The 21,770-nt window shown below is 39.2% G+C and overlaps 1 protein-coding gene across 1 annotated transcript in view; it reads right to left on the reverse strand.

Moving 5' to 3' along the window:
• The window catches only part of LOC126470561 (transforming growth factor-beta-induced protein ig-h3-like), a 367,429-nt gene that overhangs the window by 167,572 nt on the left and 178,087 nt on the right, over positions 1 to 21,770 (reverse strand). Inside the window, exon 3 of the mRNA XM_050098498.1 lies at positions 6,739 to 6,803. Coding sequence (XP_049954455.1) covers positions 6,739 to 6,803 — 65 coding nt within the window. The remainder of the gene's footprint in view (positions 1 to 6,738; positions 6,804 to 21,770) is intronic.

A 21,770-nucleotide genomic window follows, 5' to 3' on the forward strand; every position in this document is an offset into this window, starting at 1 on the left:
CTACTACAATACTTATTTACAATGAACACATTACTGCACTGAAATGGTGCAGAAGTTAGATTGTACTTACACACACACACACACACATACACACACACACACACACACACACACACACACACAAACACACGCACACACACACACACACACACACACACACACACACACACACACACATTTCTTCATTTTCAATACCACATTTTTGTATTTTGTGTGGAATATCCGCTCAGTTATGTGACTGGATTCGTGATTTTCTGTTAGAGAGGTCACGGTTCGTAGTAACTGACGGAAAGTCATCGAATTAAACAGAAGTGAGTTCTGGCGTTCCCCAAGGTAGTGTTGTAGGCCCTTTGTTGTACCTTATTTGTATAAACGATTTGGGAGACAATCTGAGCAGCTGCCTTAGGTTGTTTGCAGACGAGTCTGTCGCTTATCGAGTAGTAAAGTCATCAGAAAATCAAAACAAACTGCAAAAAGATTTAGAATAGAAATCTGTATGGTGCGAAAATTGGCAGTTGACCCTAAATAATGAAAAATGTGAGGTTATCCACATGAGCGCTAAAAGGAATCCGTTAAACTTCGGTTACACGATATATCAGTCAAATCTACAGGTTGCAAATTCAGCGAAATCCCTAGGAATTGCAATTGCGAATAACTTAAATTGGAAGGAGCACACAGAAAATGTTGTGGGGAAGGTGAACCAAAGATTGCGTTTTATTGGCAGGACATTTAGAAAATGTAACAGATCTACTAAAGAGGTTGCCTACACTACGCTTGTCCGTCATGTTTTAGAAGACTGCTGCGCGGTGTGGGATCCTTACCAGACAGGATCGACGTAGTACATCGAAAAAGTTCAAAGAAGGGCAGCACGTTTTGTATTATCGTGAAACAGGGGAGAGAGTGCCACTGAAATGATACAGGATTTCAGGTGGACGTCATTAAAACAAAGGCGTTTTTCGTTGCGGCGGAATCTTCTTACGAAATTTCAATCACAGACTTTCTCCTCCGAATGCGAAAATATTTTGTTGAAGCCGATGTGCATAGGGAGAAACTATCACCATAATAAAATAAGGTAAATCAGAGTTCATCCGAAAGGATATAGGTATTCGTTTTTTCAACGCGCTGTATGAGATTGGAATAATGGAGAATTGTGAAGATGGTTCGATGAACTCTCTGCCGGGCACTTAAATGTGATTTGCAGAGTGTCCATGTAGATGTAGATGTAGACATAGACATGCAGCATCCTGATATAATTTTACAGGTATATTCAATAGTGTATGTGAATTCTGTCTGCAATATGTGTCGCGAATAAAGTTAGTAATAAGGAAGTAATTAATTAAAACGTCATGCCTGATGTGGCATTTATATTGCACGAACATCGAAAATGTAGTAAGCGATAAACTTTTTCCCGTTCATCATTTTGTGGGTGAGAGAAATTCTCGTAAAAGTTTGAAATTATGTTAAAGTTTGTAGCAAGTCACTAAGTGCTCTCATTCTCAAATACTGGATTAATAAAATCTGTGCTTCCACACGTCGTGGTCGACACTGCCTTTCCACACCCACCACTACCCCTTTGATAGGCAGGTGGTTTTTACGCCAACAACGGGTCTTTGCAGACAGTAACTAATAAGTGTACCAAGTTTGGTTGAAATCGGTCCAGTGCTTTAGGAGGAGATGTGAAACAAACAAACATACATACATACATAATACATACATACACGAATACTTACAACCATTTTTGCAATATGTATGGATTCTATTTGTCAACGTGTAACTATATCGAAACATTTAAATTCTGAATCAAACTCCAAAATTGCCCGTGTCTGATTATGATGATGGAATAAAATATTATGTTTTCTTTCTGATGCTTAAATCTTATCGTTTGATGTTCGCTTTTGTCAAATTTGTTAATCGATCTCATAATTATTTCAAATGCACGATTTTTTAGTCGTTTTCCTGTTTTTAGTTGAGATAAATACAGTTTGGTCTTTAAGAATTCATTCTTTTTATACTTTTCTCGTATTTATTTTTTATCTACATCATTTAACCTTTTTGTTTTACACATCTGGCAACTTTTTTCATTTGTTTTATAATCACGTAAGCATGTAATGGTGTAACTCGATTGGTGAGACACCTTTTACTGAAACATTAACCTTATGCATTCCTCGTATTTAACACATATAATACAGTTTAGAAATATCATTACATAAACTATGAAATAAACGACTAAATGAGTATATACGTATGTTAGGCATATCATCATTTACAATTACATAACATCCGAAATTATCATGCTAATTAAAACTGACATATAACTAGATAATTATATGACTGTTATTGGCAAATGTCTTTGACACGTGTTAAGACACCAGTGTACAGGGTGTTAGGAAATTCCCGTTACAAACTTCTGCGACATATAGAGGGGACTGACTACATGACATTTTGAAGAGGAACCCATGTTCGGAAACGTGTCGTTTCCGTTTTACGACGCTTTGAATTCAGATGAGTAGCACGTCCACGTCTTCTGAGGAAAAGAGAAAAGCCGCAGACTTGCTTTTCCTGGTATGCAATAGTGTATACAGGATTACGCGTTCATCGGATTTACTCCTATGGAACACTTCTTGTGGGTCGTATGCAAAATTTAATTTACGAGACTCATGTGGAGATGGAGGAAGTTCTGTTGGCACGAGTTCTGCCCGCTGCACTACTCGTATAAACTGAAGAGACACCAGGTGGAATGGAGAGTGTATGCCAGAACATGCTCGTAGGTACAATGTCTGTAACAACACTGGTGGTCGCCACATTGAGCAGCTTTTATAATGCAGCAATACAGTTCTGTACGTAAAGTATGCTGGATCATTTTTTGTTTTGGAATAATGTGAACACGTAATGTTTAGATGTTAATACAAGCAAATATGCTTAAGTGATAAATGGATGTTTCGTTATGTTTCTTCTCGGACTGTTACCCAATAACTGTATTGCGTCAAGCCTAATTCAACTCCTCAGCAGAAGTGGATGAGTTAAACACCTGAACTGAGACCATCCTAGAACGGAAACGCTACGTTTCCGAACAAGGGTTCCTATGGAAAATACTATGTACTCATTCCTCTGTACAAGTCCCATAAGTTCATAACGGGAATTTAGGAACACCATGTATAAGGCAAATTAACATGTATGAAAAAGTAGCAGTCACATTAAGTAACAGGAAACACTGTACACTAGAGATAAATGTATATCGAGAGATATTTTGCCTTCTGTAATGCAGGCGACAGTGATGATTGGCATGTGCCAGATACTATTCTGTCATTAAATAAATAAATAAAACGAATATCTCTTGGGCAGCTTACGCGTGTGTATTGTTGTAGCTTTTGTCGACTACAAAAAGATTTATAATTTCATAGATAGCCAAACATATATTTTCTAGGAATTCACGATTGACAGGTAATCAATGGCAGTTATCCAGCTGATGTTAACAGCTACAGCCTCCAAAGTTAAATTCATGGGAGAAACTTCATAAGCATTTCAAATCCACACCGATGTTCGCGAATCAGACGGACTCTCCCTCTCCCATTTAATACAATCCTGTAAAAAACTGTGAAATAATGGGAAAAGGAAATAAAGGGACTCCAACTCGGGATTAAAAAAGAGCAGAGAATCAATATGAAGTGTCTGGCTTTCGCAGACGATATCGTTGCTTTACAAACATTAGAGGAGAAGCCAAACTTGTCCTGGAGAAATGTCACGAAAGCTCACAGCAAACTGGCCTACGAATTTCCTACGTGGAAATTAAATAGATCGGAGGAAGCTTGCAGATAATCTTTCCATTATAAGTCGGTGAAGGGAAGTGTCCTAAGTTACACACTTTAAAAAATCTAGGTATCTAGGAGAGACCATCCAGACATCAGGACTGAACACAATAGTCCCAATCAAGGAAGAATCTGAACATTACAAGAAGCACACAAGCTCACTTTGCGTCATTTCAGTAACAAATCTCTCTTTGTCAATGCGAAATTAAGGTATTACAACACAGTAGTATTAGCGGAACTCCACGCTGCAGAAAAACGACGATTCTTGGTCAAACAAACACAAAAGAGACTGAAAAGCAGGAAAGGAAATTTATGAGGAAAATATTTGGACCTAATTTTCGCAAGGGTGTTTAGACAAAGAGGCCGTCGTGAAAGCTCTGCAAACAGACAGAAACAATAACGGACATCTCTGGAAAAAGGATAAAATTCTATGGACATATTCACAGGATGAACAAGAACAGGCTCACTATGGAAAACTCGAAATTAGCAAAAAACACAAAATATGTCACTAAAACAGAAGAATATATTAAAGAAGAGGGAATCATACAAGGTAACATAACGACCTTCCACACCTAAACAAACGTACATGCACACATAGAAGTCTTAACGGGTTCAACAACACCAGCACACTGACCATAAAAAAAAAAAATGCTTGCCTTTCACACAGAACACCTCGTCGTAGCATAAAACTTTATTCTCGCACATAATTCCGACGCTAGATGTTCCTAGAATATCAAGTACGTGGTGCACAAACGTGGAGAGGCCTGTTTTAGGCGCACGCACCGCCGGCAGGCAGGAATGTAGCGTGTGGCTCGCTGCCACCGCGGCTTCAAAGCACGTAACTGCGTGCCGGCAGCTGCGGTCAGTAGGCCCAATTGGTTTGCGGACGTGCCGCGGATTGTGGCAAATGACACCTGGCATTGCCCTGGTCTTTTTGCGCTACAAAGCCAATAAACACTTTGGTGTTCCGATCACCAGCTAGAAGTACCCTGGTTCACATGTGGGAAATCTCGGTCAGGCTTTGCTAGTCCTGTTGCCTCCAGTCAGCCCACCGAAAAATACCATCGCTCCATTTCATAAAATTATTAAAATTTACAAGCGTTTACCCCTGGATCCATTCGGAGCGGATTATATGTCTTCATGAAGTTTTTGCTTCAAATGATCATTTATAGCATCTCTCAGAATACTGAAATTTCCTGATAGGGCATTCTGTACAGCATGTGACAGGTGATATGAGGTTGTGCAGTTAGCACGAAAAGCGTGGTGATCACCACATCGGTGTTAGCAAGCTGAAATCCTAATAAGGCATTGTTGTTGATAATTCTTCCGGGTTATAAGGGCGTGGTCCATGGAATACTTATATTCCTAACGTTTCGTCCAATACTACGTTGGACATCCTCAGAGGTATGGCTGGTCCTGTTGAGTCCTGCCGACTGACGAGTCGGGCGTCGGAGAGCGGCCTAAATACCGAGGGAAGGGGGCGTGGTCTAGCTTGCACATAGTAGCAGAGAGAAAACTAGTCAAAGATAAAATGTAACTATCGATAATAGTCCGTCATAGATAAAAATCACTTATCGATTCTGTAACGCCACTGTCCATATCTCGCTTAATTTCAAGGCCTCTTCTCTTATATTAAAATTATCTTCATGTTTATAAATTTCAATAGCCTCCCTATACAGTAGTGGATAAAGTTCGTGGTAGCACTTAAAACTGTAGTTTCAGAAAACTTAACTACATGGTCTCCGGACTGAAGTGCATGTTCCGCATTATCTATTTTACCCAGTCGGAAAAGACTTTTATGCTCCTTTACCCTCGTATTCACACTTCTTTTCGTGGTACCAATATAGACCTTGCGACAGGTACACGGAATTTTATACACACCGCTAGATGATTATGGTGGCCTTCTATCTTTAACAGAACGAAGTACTTGTCCTATCTTTCTGGTAGGTTTAAATACCGGTTTCACTTTATGTTTCAGCAAAATTTTGCCGATTCGATCTGTAACCTTACTAATGAAAGGTAAAGACACCGTGTTCTTCCATTGTTGTGTACCATCCTTGTCCTTTGGCCTGCTGTAATTAGGTCTTGCTGAAACATAAAGTGAAACCGGTATTCAAACCTACCAGGAAAATAGGACAAGTACTTCGTCCTGTTAAAGACAGAAGGCCACCATTATCATCTAGCGGTGTGTATAAAACTCCGTGTACCTGTGGCAAGGTCTATATTGTTACTACGAAAAGAAGTGTGAATACGAGGGTAAAGGAGCATAAAAGTCTTTTCCGACTGGGTAAAATAGATAATGCGGAACATGCACTTCAGTCCGGAGACCATGTAGTTAAGTTTTCTGAAACTACAGTTTTAAGTGCTACCACGAACTTTATCCACGACTGTATAGGGAGGCTATTGAAATTTATAAACATGAAGATAATTTTAATAGAAGAGAAGAGGCCTTGAAATTAAGCGAGATATGGACAGTGGCGTTACAGAATCGATAAGTGATTTTTATCTATGACGGACTATTATCGATAGTTACATTTTATCTTTGACTAGTTTTCTCTCTGCTACTATGTGCAAGCTAGACCACGCCCCCTTCCCTCGGTATTTAGGCCGCTCTCCGACGCCCGACTCGTCAGTCGGCAGGACTCAACAGGACCAGCCATACCTCTGAGGATGTCCAACGTAGTATTGGATGAAACGTTAGGAATATAAGTATTCCATGGACCACGGCCTTATAACCCGGAAGAATTATCAACAACAGTACCATCCGGTCGTGAAAGCCTTCATTGCCTAATAAGGCATACCAAGAATGTATGTGACTGCAGTAAGTTAAATTTTTCGTATGAGCTTAAATAATCAATAAGCAGTGTAAAAGTAAAAGTTAATACTGGCTGAAATCGGAAGATAAGAGATGATAGTAAGAAACGCGGCTTACCTCCTGCGCAGCCTGGCTCGCGGGCGACTTGCTGGTAGCCTTCACAGCACTCGTAGCGGATCACCCTGCAAAACACAACACAGCCTTTGCTCATACTCTGCACTTTCATTATAGATGTTTTGCTTTTGTTCTGTGATATATGACGCTGGTTAGAGGCTTTAGTACGCAATTCTGCTGACAGATATAACGCTGAGTACGATGCCAGAATTTGGGGGGGGGGGGGGGGGGGGAGAAGGGGGAGGAGAGAGGAGAGGCGGGGGTTAGTACGGACAATAACGGGAACAATATTTCCGGAAGTTATAAAATGAGGATAGAGAAGAGTATCCAGAGGAAGGAAAAGTGGAAGGAAAGAAACAGGGAGGGGAGAAGATCCAAGTTTTAGAAAGAGAGGTGAGTAAGGTATTAAGAACAGGAAAGAATGGTAAATCACCTGGACCAGGCAGTATCAATCCGAAGCTTTTAAAATATGGTGGTGACGAAATAGTGAAACTATTAACACGGTTGTTCAATAAAATGTTACGTGGAGATACAATACCCAAGGAAATGAAGCTGGGCGATATTAATACTATTTTTAAGAAAAAAGATCGCAAAAGATGCTCGAATTATCGAGCAATTTGTGTTATAAACACATTAATGAGAAGTTTTGGGAAAATAAGCCGGAAAAAAAATTAAAACGCAGGAAGAACAATGTGGTTTTACAGCTGGTAGATCATGCCTAGACCATATTTTTACATTACGACATATCTTAGAGAAACATAGCGAAAATAAAAAAAAACATAGGATTAAATTTCATAGATTTACAAAAAGCATATGACACTGTCCCAAGCAAACTACTTTTGAGAGCATTACATACGACAAACATAAGGGATACTTTAATTAAAATAGTACAAGAAATGTATAAAGGTAACATATGTCAACTGAAAATTGGTAGCACACTTTCACTGAAATTTAGAAAAAGCAATGGTCTGTTACAAGGCTGCCCCATTACACCAACATTATTTAAAATCGATACAGACATCAATCTTAATACATAGTCTCGTAAATGCAATGGGATGGGGCTATGAATTACAGAGGGAGTTTATCTGCATCACCTATTATTTGCTGATGATCAAGTAGTTATAGCAAAGATTATATATGTAACCAATTAGCAATGGAATACAGAAACTGGGGATTGAAGATTATTTACCACAAAACAGAATACCTCACTAATGATCCAGATGTCTTATTCATAGAGGGAATGAAAATTAGAAGGTCAATACTTTCTGTTATTTGGGATCCATTTTAGAGATGAAGGGATCATCAGAGGTAGAAATTAATAAAAGATTGCCAGTGGAAGGAAGGTCACTGGGATGCTCAACTCAGTCTTATGGAGCAGAAATGTAATAAACCAAAACAAAACAAAAAATCATATAAATCGATACTAGAGAGCATAGTTATGTGCGGAGTGGAGACTTGGATTACTAATCTGAAACACATAAAAAGCTGCAAGCAGTAGAAATGGACTCCTAGAGATCAGCAAGAATTTCTAGAAAAGAGAAAGTAAGAAACGACGAAACAATGAAGAGAATGAAAGTAAGAGAAAGAATACATGATGTGATGGATAAAAGGAAATTACAATGGTATGGGCATGCAAGAAGAACTGAGGAAGCTAGAATTCCGAAAATGATCCTGGAATGGGAACCGGAGGGAAAGAAAAGAGGACGCCTTATGATCACCTAGCTCTACAATGTATGATTAACAGTGGGAAGACTTTGCGCAGAGGAAGAAGATATACAAAATCGAAACACCTGGAGGGACATCCTGAGGAGATAAATTAAGATCTTATGTAACAGATGTAATAATTTCCGTGTATTTGTTATGTTGGAGAAAAATCTTTGTATAGAAAAAAATCTCAATAAAAAAATAATAAAAATTCCGTCTTATCCAGATGAATCTCTTTTCTGTGAACCAGACACGTTTCGCCTATTCATGTTAGGCATCTTCAGTGGTCTATAATATGTAAGAAGATTATTTAGTTACACATATCTTGTTATGAGATTTTTACAGCTTCGTGGCGGTTTTGTTTAAATCTGTTTCTATTCATAACTGTATGGAATGTAAGTAAAAAAATACAGCTACATAAGTATAAATAGAAATAGCTAGAATTAAACAAAACTGTCAAAAAATCACCACATATCTAATATCAAGATATTTATAAGTAAATAATCTTTTTGTATATTATAGACCACTGAAGATGCCTAACATGAACCGGCGAAACATACCTGGTAAACAGAAATAAATTCAGTTGTAAAATACGGACTTTTCATAAGTTTTATGATAAAAAAGAACTTATAACGGCTCCTTTCCCCTTCCCCTCCTTCTCCCCCTTCTCCGGCAATTTACGTACCTGCTGCGCAAAACGGAACACAGCTAGTAGTCTAAGATCTCGACTTAAGCCAACCTTCCCTCATCGAGTTTCCTAGTAAAACGTATATTTAATATATTATAAAGAATAAATAAACAAAACGCGATAGGATTGCCGCCCCATGTCGCTGCACCGCTGTTTTAATTAAGGATTGTTTAATTAAATGTTTTTCGCTATTTGCTCTCATGCAGTTTTTTTAATTACCATCAACGAGGAGTAAAAGATGTAAATAAAACACTAAAGTAAGGTTGCCTGTCTTTTTTCCCCTCAATAATGGATGTAGCTAGGAGCAAACAGGCACACTTGTAGGAGTAAATTGTTCTCATTGAGTTTCCTTATACAATCATACGTAAAATGTAGATAACTTTGTTGCAAACACGACAGTATAGCGTTGCCTAAGAAAAACTGGACCTACTTTAGGGTTGCTGCAGTTTCAAGTTTCAGTAACTGAGTACGAGAGCTTGTCGTGTCGAGTCCACGCGAAATTCCCACAGTTTTTTTGTAACTTCTACTGCAGCACCGCCAAACGATTTGAATGTCTAAACACACTGCGAAATGATTGTGTATTGGAGGGTAGAAGCACTCTCAAAACCCATATCTACACTCAGCTAATAAACTTACCATCGACTCCATAAGTTCGCGTCAAAGATGGACTCTCACAATCAGCTATAGTATGAGAACGAAAATATTGACTGCTGTCAAGAAGAATATTGCTTTGTCACAACAAGATGAGACATATTCTTTGCAAAAAATCAGGATAAAAAGGACAAAATATTATTATAACGATTAAAAATAACATACCCATTTGATAGTAGTGTCGATAAATAGGTTTTATTTAACATTTCTACAGGTAAAGCAGCAGCATCCGCTGTTACTGATTTCTTGCTTGCTGCTAAGTCAGCTGGAGGTTAACAAAAGTTAAGTTTTATATCTAAAAGCTACTTCGTTACGGGAAAATTTGAGAAACCGATATTACGAAACAGAATTTTTAATTCCGCATCACAATGCACCTCCAGAGCTCAGGTGAATAATAATAAAGAGGCAGTACTGAAGTCTAAACGTCAAAATCGACAAGGATTTGATATTACTTATAGAATTACAGAATCTTTACAACCCAAATATACTGATTTTTTGGATGCCTTAAGAATTATCGTTTTAAGAAGGCTTTGGTACAGTTATTAGCCAATTACTGGGAGAATGACTATTTGGCATCAATAATGCAAACTAAGGAAGTATTTATAGCCGTTGGAAGTCACAGGTACTCTTATCAAATAAAGAAAATAATTTCGTGAAAACTGAAGAAATTGATGAAGAAGTGGATATGGGGATTATTATTCATATTAGCAAAATGCCACTAAGTTCAAAAATTTTAGTAAAATTCTCTGATAATGATGTTTTAATAATTTTGCTGGCCAATATGCATAAAGTCTCTGAGTCTGAAATTTGGTTGGTAGGTTCAGCACCTAAGACAAAAAAACAATGAACATATTAATTGTATCAACTGCGCAGAATTAGCATCGATGTTGGAACCCCATTATGTCTAAGTTTACCAGCATTCGACGCATTTACAAGCTGTGATTACAGCTCTGCTTTCTGCAATACAGGAAAAGTCACAGCCTTTCAATTTCTTGCAAAAATCTGCAAAACAAGTTTTGTGTCATTTACAGATGACATCGACGTTTGACGAAAAAAGTAAATTGGTTCAGGAGTCTACTGCTGTTATGTGTGGCATAAAGCAGTACGAAAGTGTTAACGATGCAAAATTTCGTGTGTTCCAAACGAATTATTCAAACCAAAAAGGTAAATAGGAATATATTAAAAAATTAAAATCTTCAATTCAAATATAATACCACCATACTGGAAATCGTTAAACAAAAAATTTTACGCACTATATATGTAAATTCAATGTGGCTTAACGCTACCGACCCTTATTGTAAATCTACAGCCTGAATCTTGTGGCTGGTACACGAATGGCTATTTAAAGCTAATCCTCGGGGACCCAACGCCCTTTACAAATTGACGCAATTTTACGGGTTACACACAGGGATAGTAATGATGACAATCCCTCAGAATTTGATTTAAGTATTTCAGTATTTCAGTATTCAGATTCTGAATAAATATTAGTATTTTAAATCTTTGTATTTTAAATTGTACTATATTGTTTTTGTTACAACAAATGTGCTGATAGGTTTTTAAGGTGTTGATTTATTTTCTTCATTTATTGACCCTATTTTATAAATAAATACATAAAATATGAAAGGTGAGTGAATATTTCTTATTATTAGTACATTGTGAATTTATATAGTGGAAATTATTAGGTACTTTAAAACGTTAAACACTGAGTGTAGATTTGCGTTTTGAGCGTGCTTCTACACTAAATAAATACAATACACAATCATTTGACAGAGTGTTTATTACACTCCAGTCGGTTGGCAGCGCTGCAGTAGCGGTTGCAAGAAAACTGTGGAAGTTTCGCGATTCATTATCTTGGAGTCTGGTTACACGGAGAAAAGAGCATGCCCTCTTTCCTTTACTCGGCGACTCACACACAGCTATTATTCTGCGTCTTTCTCTGTCGCATAGATTTGTACGTTCAGTGTTTCTCTGTTACTGCAACCTAAGTCACAGCAGTACTAGTCCCAGTTTTGCTAAGGAAACCCTGTACCATCGTGTTCGCAGTAAAAGTACCTACATTGTGTATATTATTGTATAAGGAAACTCGATGAAGGTAATTTACTCCTACACGCTTACCTATTTTCTCCTAGCAACCTTTCATTATTGCCTGGAAAAAGGTAATTATTTCCGGGTTTTCTTTATCTCTTGATTGTTGCTGATGTTTTAAAGAATCTGCATAAGTGTAAATATCGAAATAATTAAACTAAACAGTTTTAATTAGAAACAGCTGGGCAGGGATATGGAGCGGCATCCCTAGTACGTTTTGTATATTTATTATAGACATTATATTGTATAAATTATATATATTTTACTACAGGATCTTAGACTATAGTCTCCTTGTCGGCCAGGAGAGCAGCCGAACGCAGGAAGTAGTGGGTAGGGAGTCGAGCTAGAGCAACAGGTGGCTGCAACCAGTGGATGACAGGCGCCACCTCCCCGCTGCTCCTGCTACCCTGCGCGCCAGCGCAGGTGACGTAACACGTCGCTCCCAGCGGTCCGTAGGGGGTTGGCAACACTGTTTACAGTGATGGATTAAGATAGGCTAACTGTGAAACTGAAGTACGAAAATATGAATGAGAATAGTACTTCGTCATGCCCGTGGAATACTATACCTGCTACTTTTTAAAGGCTGTAAAATGTTATCAGGCTTCCTGTGTGCATGAGTATGATTTGTACGTATGTAGCCGGTAACGTAACTCTTCTGCACAATATATTTACCTTCCACACAAATATATGGTTCAATAAGCGTTTAAGGGCTAGCTTCAAATGATTTTTAATTAATGGACATCATGACATCTTTTCAGTAAAACGGAATGCAAACAGTCGCTAAAATTTTGTTTGAAACTTTAATGCTCAATTCTGTAGCCCCAACGATACATCAGCTTAATTACTTACATGTTAATTACATCTGGAGCATCTTCATCCACAGCAATGCATTAATTATTTTAAATGATGAAAAAAGAATTGGTCTTTACAGTACATAATTAAATAAACCCTCTGAGGGTACGCGTACCACAGTTGTATATCACTGCTTAAGTTCAACTAATAAAAGTACTACAGACTGGTTTCACTCAGAAGAATTAATGGGTAGTCAACTGAAATACTAAACAGTCATTTTATTTGACAGAAAACCTAAAATGGGTAGTCAACTGAAATACTAAACAGTCATTTTATTTGACAGAAAACCTAAAATCAATAATTCAGTCAATATTGGAAACCATAATACGCTAGGTCGACTGTTTTTATCCAGTTGCTCCCACAGACTGGTTTCACTGAAAAGAGTGAATGAATAATTCCATCAATATGCAGAACTACAAGAGAATGAACTGAATCGACTCTTTTCATTCGGTTGTTGCCATCACGAGCCTGCAGCTGTTTGACCACGTTCGCTCAGTACGTTCCAAGTGTCAGTTATTCACAACAGTGTTCTCTGTAGGTATGACTGAATAAATACGAGTAAGAGCAAAATAAATTCGAATTCGAATGTGGGCAAATAGTTGTTGCTTGTGTGGTCGGTGCTCCCGTAACCAAGAAAGCCGAAGTGTTACGTAATCCAAGAGGCATTGTATCGAAGATTTATACCGCATAAAGCCGGCTGCTGTGGCCGAGCGGTTCTAGGCGCTTCAGTCCGGAACCGCACGACTGCTGCGGTCGCAGGTTCGAATCCTGCCTTGGTCATGGATGTGTGTGATGTCCTTAGGTTAGTTAGGTTTAAGTAGTTCTAAGTTCTCGGGGACTGTTCACCTCAGATGTTAAGTCCCATAGTGCTCAGAGCAATTTGAACCTTCCAAAACTCTTTTGATACTCTTAGTTGATGACACCGGAAAATGTAGTTAAGAGACCACGACAGGTACAATCTCAAATGCGGAAGTACGAAGAAATCAAAATAGGCAGCTATAGTTGATGGACGTCATATGACACCATTACGTCCAAAGGGAAGCGAATTTGAAAGTGTTCGAAGATATTTCCAGAACATTGTTCACGTTTTAACCATCAAAACCAAACACAGGCAATAGGACGAGTGTATCAGTAAAATATTGGATAAAAGTAGATAGAGACATTCTCATCACTGGGGAAGGAAAGTCTTCTGGGAAGGTCGAGGTAACTACGCAGAAGATAAAAACAAGGGGAAACACTCAGAATTAATTACAGTAAGTTTTCATAAGGAGATCGTACACCATAATTAGAAGACCACCGTAACTGACAACTGTTTTCAATTAGCTGCAAAGTCATTGCAGTAAACTTCCATTATTATCAACTCGTGTAATACATGAGAAACAAAAGGGTGAAGATGTGTGAGGTAATTAACTTTCTGTTAGTTGAATACAAGTTTTACCCAATTTCTGACTAAATGACAACAAGAAATACATCATACTTTACCTAGAGCAGAAATCAAGTTGGTGACAAAAAACTGAGAAGCTCGATGGTATGATCACAAGTTTTAAACGATGTAACAGAAGCAACGAGTGGGTGTTGCCACTTCATGTGGAACTTATGGTTCTAACAACGTTATTTGCCACCCTTCAACAGAATACATGCTGACAATACTTGAGAAACGGGGAATCACATCTTCAGAGCGAGGTGAGTAGTGGTCAAGTCACTGGGAAGTAGTGGTGTTCAAATCTTCAGTAGGCCACCTAGGCTGTACTTTCGCCTTAATCGTTTACGGCGAAAGTGGGAGTGGTTCTTTTGAAAGCGCGCTACCATTTTCCTTTCCTTTCCTGGTGCTATAGAAACGTTTTCTCTGCTCCCAATTACCTCGTTGTCTACGGGTATTAAACAGTAATTTCCCTTGCTTTACTTACTCCGTTAGACCAAGAGAGTAAAGAATTTGAAAGCAATTAGGGAGTGCATGTACTGCAGTCTTAAGAGAAATGTTACGAATCTCTATGTTAGGGCAAAGAAAGTGTTTGCACCAGCGAATCTTACTTAAACAATTTTCAGTCTGCAGATATTATTATTTTGTTTGCTTGTAATAAGCAAGATCTTCAATGAAGAATGAATGAACTGAAATGGGACAGTGTGAGAGTAGACCAGAAAATTGAGTACATTTAGACCTAAAACATACCAGTATGCTTAAAGGATGACAGTTAAGCCTTACAACGGTGGTAATGAGCTTTTTGACAAGTCAGTTACTTAAGCTACCTGAAAAGAGCGAGCGGTTGGAGACCAAAATAAATAAACCAAAAAATAAGATTCACTTGGAAACTGCCGACTTAAAAGTGAATTTACCGTTTGCTTAAATAATAAAGTCAGTACCCAGCACATACTCTGAGTTACAGCCTATGGCAGTGAGACATCTACATCTACTTTTACATCTACACTTCTCAAGCCACCTTATGGTGTGTGACGGAGGGTAGATTGTGAGCCACTGTCACTTCCTCCTACGATTCGCGGAACGGACGATTACTGGACATGGACGACAAATGCGCAAACTTTCCAAGCAATGAGATTAACTCGACGCGCTAAGGAAAGAAGCATACTACGAATATCAGTGTTTCCCAGGAAGATGAACAGATCAGAAAGAAGAAAGGCAGGATTTGAGGGGGTCATAATAATTATTACATAGTTGGAACGGAGAGGATTTGTGCATATAGCCACGCTATCTGACCGAAAATGAACTAAGAATCTTCTGTGCTGCATTCACTACTACAGGTAACATTTAGACGACCAGGATGGCGAATAGAGGATAAATAGGGACGTTGCAAACTCTCAGTTAGATACCACTGAAGCAGGAATTCAGTCATGGGTTAGTTAAAGTACTATACTGATATTCGTCGGAAGCGATTTAGAGAACCCATGGAAAATCTAGATCAGGATTGCCGTGCGGGGGTTTAAATCTCTAACAACACACACGCCCAGTGTGCGACTGGACTAATGATGAAGATAACAAGTGAGTAAGTCTGAAAGAAGCCATTGTCCATTACGAATGTATGTACTCAGCGAAGAATCATCGTGCAACCCAGAACGTATAAAAACTGCCCTTGTCGGGCAGTAGGTAGTGAACGTTCGTGAATGATAAAGTAACGGAAGGATTCATAAGAACCTAATAGTATACAGAATTTCTGAGCCCTGGTGCAGGCACATCACGCTCACAAATGGATACTATTTTGTGTTGCTCGAGCGCTTCGACAATTACGTGATGGGGAAACGAAGAACCATCAGCAAAATTTTGACGTACACGAAAAGGTTAATGAAGTGGACTGACAAGGCAGCCAGTCCACAGTGACGGGTGGCCGACAGAAAGGAAGGCACGCGTACACACACACGCCGACGGGCGTCAATTCTGGAACAGGATAACTATTGAATGGTAGCAAGAAAAGTACGTAGCTGCTTTATACTTAACTTTATTATTTGATGACTACAGCATTCTTCTTGAGACATTTATACTATAACTCTCAAAGTAGGTAAGGCTAATGGCGCCTTGCTAGGTCGTAGCCATGGACTTAGCAGAAGGCTATTCTAACTGGCTCTCGGCAAATGAGAGGAAGGCTTCGTCCGTATGGTCGCTAGCAATCTCCTCGTACAACTGGGGCGAGTGCTATATCGTCTCTCGAGACCTGCCTTGTGGTGGCGCTAGGTCTGCGATCACACAGTGGCGACACGCGGGTCCGACATGTACTAAATGGACCGCGGCCGATTTAAGCTACCACCTAGCAAGTGTGGTGTCTGGCGGTGACACCACAGTTAATATTCGAAGTAAGCGTGCCAAAAGATGAAGCACTACAGAACAACTGACCAAACAACACAACAATGGACCCCAAACTATTTATTCTTGGTGTCCATGCAGTGAAATCTCACGTAATTTGGACTATTCCAGGGGAAAGTCAAAGTGTAGCCAGTGCTTAATACAGAAGAATACTCGAAAACTACGGGTCTTTTGCAACGAGTACGTGAATTCAGTGGATACCAACTATTAAAAATGCTTCTAAATGTGACGATTCATGGCATTCTTCCACACTGTGATCTACGAGTGAGTGTTACGTAATTTATTTTACTTTCATCAATTTCCTCGTTAAAAATAATTTTTATAGAAATGAAATACTGTAATATCGTTTCTAGCACACATAGAGTTGATTTAATCTATGTGGTTGCCATCTCGATTGCAAGCAGTCTTTTCTACAAACAAGCAAATGTCACTACTACAGTGAGTGTTTCTTGTCAGACTAACTAAATAAATATTTTCACATCAATAAATGTTCCTAGATAGAAAACTTCCATAAAATAAGTGAAGCACCGAAAAGACATGGGTTGATGTCAGTGTAGCTTTGTACATGCACAAAACGTCGGTGGGTATATAAACAATTTGAGTTGCAATTGTCTACGACATGCAGAACGGCCACCAAGTTGATTTGTGTTGTCCTTGTTTAATATTGTAACAGACTTGGTAGAGTATATAAAGGTCATGGACAGCATCAGATGTTGAGCTCTTACCGTGAAGGACGCGGAGATACCACGCACTCTATGAGGTAGCGTTATCAGCACCTTACAGATACTGAAAGGGTTCTCATTGTAATTCTCCATTCGACAGCTAGTCAAATCGAGGAATATCGAGATTTGTGGGACATTCAGATGTGTCAGCGGCTCAGTGTTGGACAGCATGGGTACGTCAGGTTCGACCACATCTGACCACCACAAAGAAGGATCGTCGTATTGTGCACCAAGCATATTGTAAACCGTTCGCATCTGGGCCTGCCATCAGAGAACAAGTAATCAGCTGCTTGTGACATTCTGTGTCATCTCGCACCACTGGTCGAAAACTAACAGCAGCCAGACTAGGGAATTACCGTCCCATGAGCAGGTTGCCACTAGCACTGCATCACCAACGGTTGCGTTTAGAGTGGTGCTGTAACCGGGAAGCATTATGGCGACGACCTGAGTAGACGCCCCATTTTTCAATGTTTTGGAGAGGCACAGCTGTGTTACACATGGCGTCATAGTGTGGCGAGTCATCGAATGTTACATCAGGTCACAGCTGCTAATGACTGAGAAAACTCTGATGGCGCAACTGTAAGTCACCTATATCCTGTGTCCTCGTGCGTCCTCCCATGCGACAGTATCGAGGAGCTATTTTTCAACAGGATAATGCTCGTCCAAAAATGGCACGCGTCTCTACGACATGTCGGAGTGATGCTGAGGCAGCCCCGTGGCCAGCAAGATTGCCAGATGTGTCCCCGATAGATCATGTGCGGGACCAGCTCGGACGTAATCTCAGTCCCAATGCTAGTATCCCCAAGATTCCAAGGATCAGTTACAACAGTTGTGGGCCAGCTTGCCTCAGGAGAGGACATAACAGGTTCATGACATTCTTCCCAAGCAAATCAACGCACGCATACAGGCTGGAAGGAGTGTTACGTCGTACTGATAAATGAGCTCCAATGGCAAAGTTGGTTGTAAATTTGATTCTATGTTATAATCACTGAAAACATCACACAACATCCAACCCCCGAAGTTTCGTTTCGTCACGTCGTCGGATGACATACTTCGCCGCACGTGTAGTGGTTGGGCTCGGATGTGAAGGGATGACTGAGCGATGCAGTACTTGCATTCCAGCAAACGGCGCAGATTTCGAACTCCTTTTGTAAGTGTGATTTGTTGAGAACCTATAAGTTGCTAAATTATTGTCCTCTCTGTAACCAAGTAAAAGCTATTCTTCTTTTGTGTTTCTTTCCTTTCGCCCTTTTTTTTTGTTTACAGACATTATTTAGCAAAGAAAGGATAGATCATTTACTGCTAACAATGCAACTCGGAAGCTTTACTTCTGACGCAATACGTAGGTTTCTGTTGTACTGTACTTTGCAATTAACCTGTGGAGATCGCGAGCCCGGTAAATAAAATGATAAATCTTACCTCAATGTCGACATATAAGTGTCGAACGCAGTGAAAAAATACTGACTGCCAGAAACAAGTATCGAAACCCGAGCCCGAGGTGCTAAAGTCGCATCCGTAGGCTTAGAGCGACACCGACCTGAATACTTGACTTGGGGTGGGATGATCAGGTGGTTCAGGCCTACAGGCTCAACAGCTGCACTTGTAGCGAGGTACGTCATCTGGTGACCTCACATGTTCAACATTTCTCCTCCACTCCTGGGGTATTTCCCGGCATGTATCTTATATTAAATTACTTATCTCAGCGTCATCTACAGCACTTCGGAGGTTTTTAAAAATTAAGACTCACCCTCCATAACGGCATGAATATGATGAAATTAGATTCAGTGGGGTACAGCAACGTAAAACGGAGAATGTACAGGTACTTCTCAGCAGGAGACTATAGGGTAATAACAACAGTATTGCAGTTAGTAAAACAGTGGTAGCTTCGTAATGAATTGCAATATGGCTAACGGAGTGAGTTACTACAAGCAACACAGTGAGGAATTAATCTTTTCAGTATTGGAAAAAATCTTCGGCAGAGGGATTATATTGGAAACTGAGTACTTCATAAAATGTGTGATGATGTTCGAAAATGTGGTAAGTTTGATTAACTGAAATGCTATGAAAAAGGAATAATAGAGTTTAACGTCCTGTCGATGACGAGGTTATTACAGACTAGCACTAGTTAGGAGAGGATGGGAAAGAAATCGATCTTGTTCTCATCAAATGAAACATCTTCGCACTAGCCTCAAGCGAATTGGGGAAACCACCGAAAACTTAAATACTGATGGCTGGGCGGGTATTTGAACCACCGTACTACCGAATGTGGAATGTTACAATAGAGGAGAAAAACGAGGGCAACGTTATTGAAGAATATTCGACAGAGAATCGAAACGAAGGGGGAGAAACAATTAAAATCTGCAATATGTTAAAAATGACAGCAAGAAATATAGTCTTCAAAATCACAAAGGAAGTAGATATACCTGAAAATGAAACACTACTACGAAAAGATATCGAGTGAATTGCATAAACATTAGATAAGGAGTTGAGAACTAAATGTTTGCCTGTTAAGTGCATACAGATACGCCTACGGATTCAACGAACTGTATCACTAAATTCATTAGAGTATATCGGAGCTGATACTTTGGGGTGGGGCATTTATCATCTAAGAAAGAATAAGACAAAGTCGACATTCTCCGAGACGATGACTACAGGACTGAGTTAGGGAGTTGAAGTCAGTTTAGTGAAAGAGCTAGCGAATGTCACAAAGAAGAAAGTAATTTAAAGTGTAAACGCCTGTATAGGTACAGGAAAGCTAGAAGTGAAAAAGCTATGGGTAACACTAAATATACCCAAATGTATTGATGCAAAAAGTAAATACTTGAAGTACAAGGATTACGTGGGTAGCCAGCAATGCAAGTTATTTTTCGTGGTAAAATTCACAGTGTTCAGGAAGACTGAACGACAATACCGGGCAGTGAAATATACATATATGAAATGCAAATGTATGGAACGCAAATCGAATGACTGTTAAATGCAGCATAAAGACAGCAGCAAAATATCTAAAACCAGAGAATAGCTGACACGCAATGACATAGAGGAGGATGGGTTTAATGCGAAAGAAATAGGTGACCCAATAATGGCCTTAGATTTTTTAACATTGGTGCATGATGCGAAATCAAATAACTCAGAAGCAGTCACTGAGATGTACTCGCAGTCGCTGATATCAGAAGAAATACCGCAACGTCAAAGTTATTCGAGCTGGTGTCCAAAACCTATCAAACAAAAGCCTTACAAACAGATTTCCAGAATTATCACCAGCTCACCGAAAAACGCACGAGCTGATAAACGTAAACATCTTCGGATGATATATGTGACATTTCAGGTTTGGAACTTGATGGCTAACATAAGACTCAGAAGAATGGAAAGAAAAATCGAAGGCGTAATACATGAAGGTCAGCTGGCTTCAAGAGAGTTAAGAGAAAATAGAATAAATTGTGGTGGTACGCTTTGAACTGAAAGGAACGTTGAAAAAAGTTGAGTAAACCATCATAACATTTATGGACTTACGAGTGTAAAAGCACTTGGACTTTGTAAGGTGACGTAATATGATCGAAATCCTAAGCGGAAACACGTGTAACCGATAATATCTACCGCAATAGAGTGGGAACAATGACATCAGAAAATTTATAATGAGAAGCCTGTGACGAGGAGGATGTATGGCAAGATTGCAGGTAATCGCAACTACATTTTAACTTGTATGTCGATGATGTAATTAAGGAAATGAAAGAAATTTTCAAACAGGACAGGAATAAAAGTACAGCGCGAACAGACACAAGTGATATGTTACCCTGTTGACATAGCTCTTTGGGTGAAAGTATAAGGCCGTTGAAGAATTGAAGAGTTAAATGGGGAGGCTACTTAGCTCAGGACATTTGTTAACGACAAACAAAATAACGATAACATTCACGGAGAATTGTGGAAACAAGAAAAGCGTCCGTCTAAACATCGAAACTAGGAATGGTAAAATAGAATGAATAGCAAGATATTTTAACCTAGAAAGCGGGTGGGTGAAACAAGGAAGACACGAGAAGCAGAATGGAAATGAAAATGTTATTTATCGAATAGTTGCAGTTGTATGAAATACAGAATTAATGGAAATGTTTAAGAAAGTTTATTTCTGGAATATGAAAATAAATGGAAAAGAAGCATCGACTGTAATGAAGACTGGAAGCACTTGGAATGTATTGATTCAGTATGTGACAGGCGAAGATCAGAATTTGTGAAAAACATTATTCCTGGAGTATGGAATTGTATGGAAAACAAGCGTCGAGTTTAATAAAGACTGGAAGCATTGAGAATGTATCACTACAGTACCTAGTAGGCGAAGATAAGAATATGTGAAACATCATATTGAGGCTATAGGATGGTGAGGAAGAAAAAAAAACGAAACCAAGCCATTCAAAACGATATGAATATAGAAACGTATTAATAATGACTACAAGCACAGTCACCCAAACAGAACAAGGTGCCATCTAAGCAGAGACTAAGATACAGTGTTGTCAGTAGATTTCTTCCCGGG

This window comes from Schistocerca serialis, chromosome 3 (assembly GCF_023864345.2).
Source record: "Schistocerca serialis cubense isolate TAMUIC-IGC-003099 chromosome 3, iqSchSeri2.2, whole genome shotgun sequence".
Classification (NCBI taxonomy): Eukaryota; Metazoa; Arthropoda; class Insecta; order Orthoptera; family Acrididae; genus Schistocerca; species Schistocerca serialis.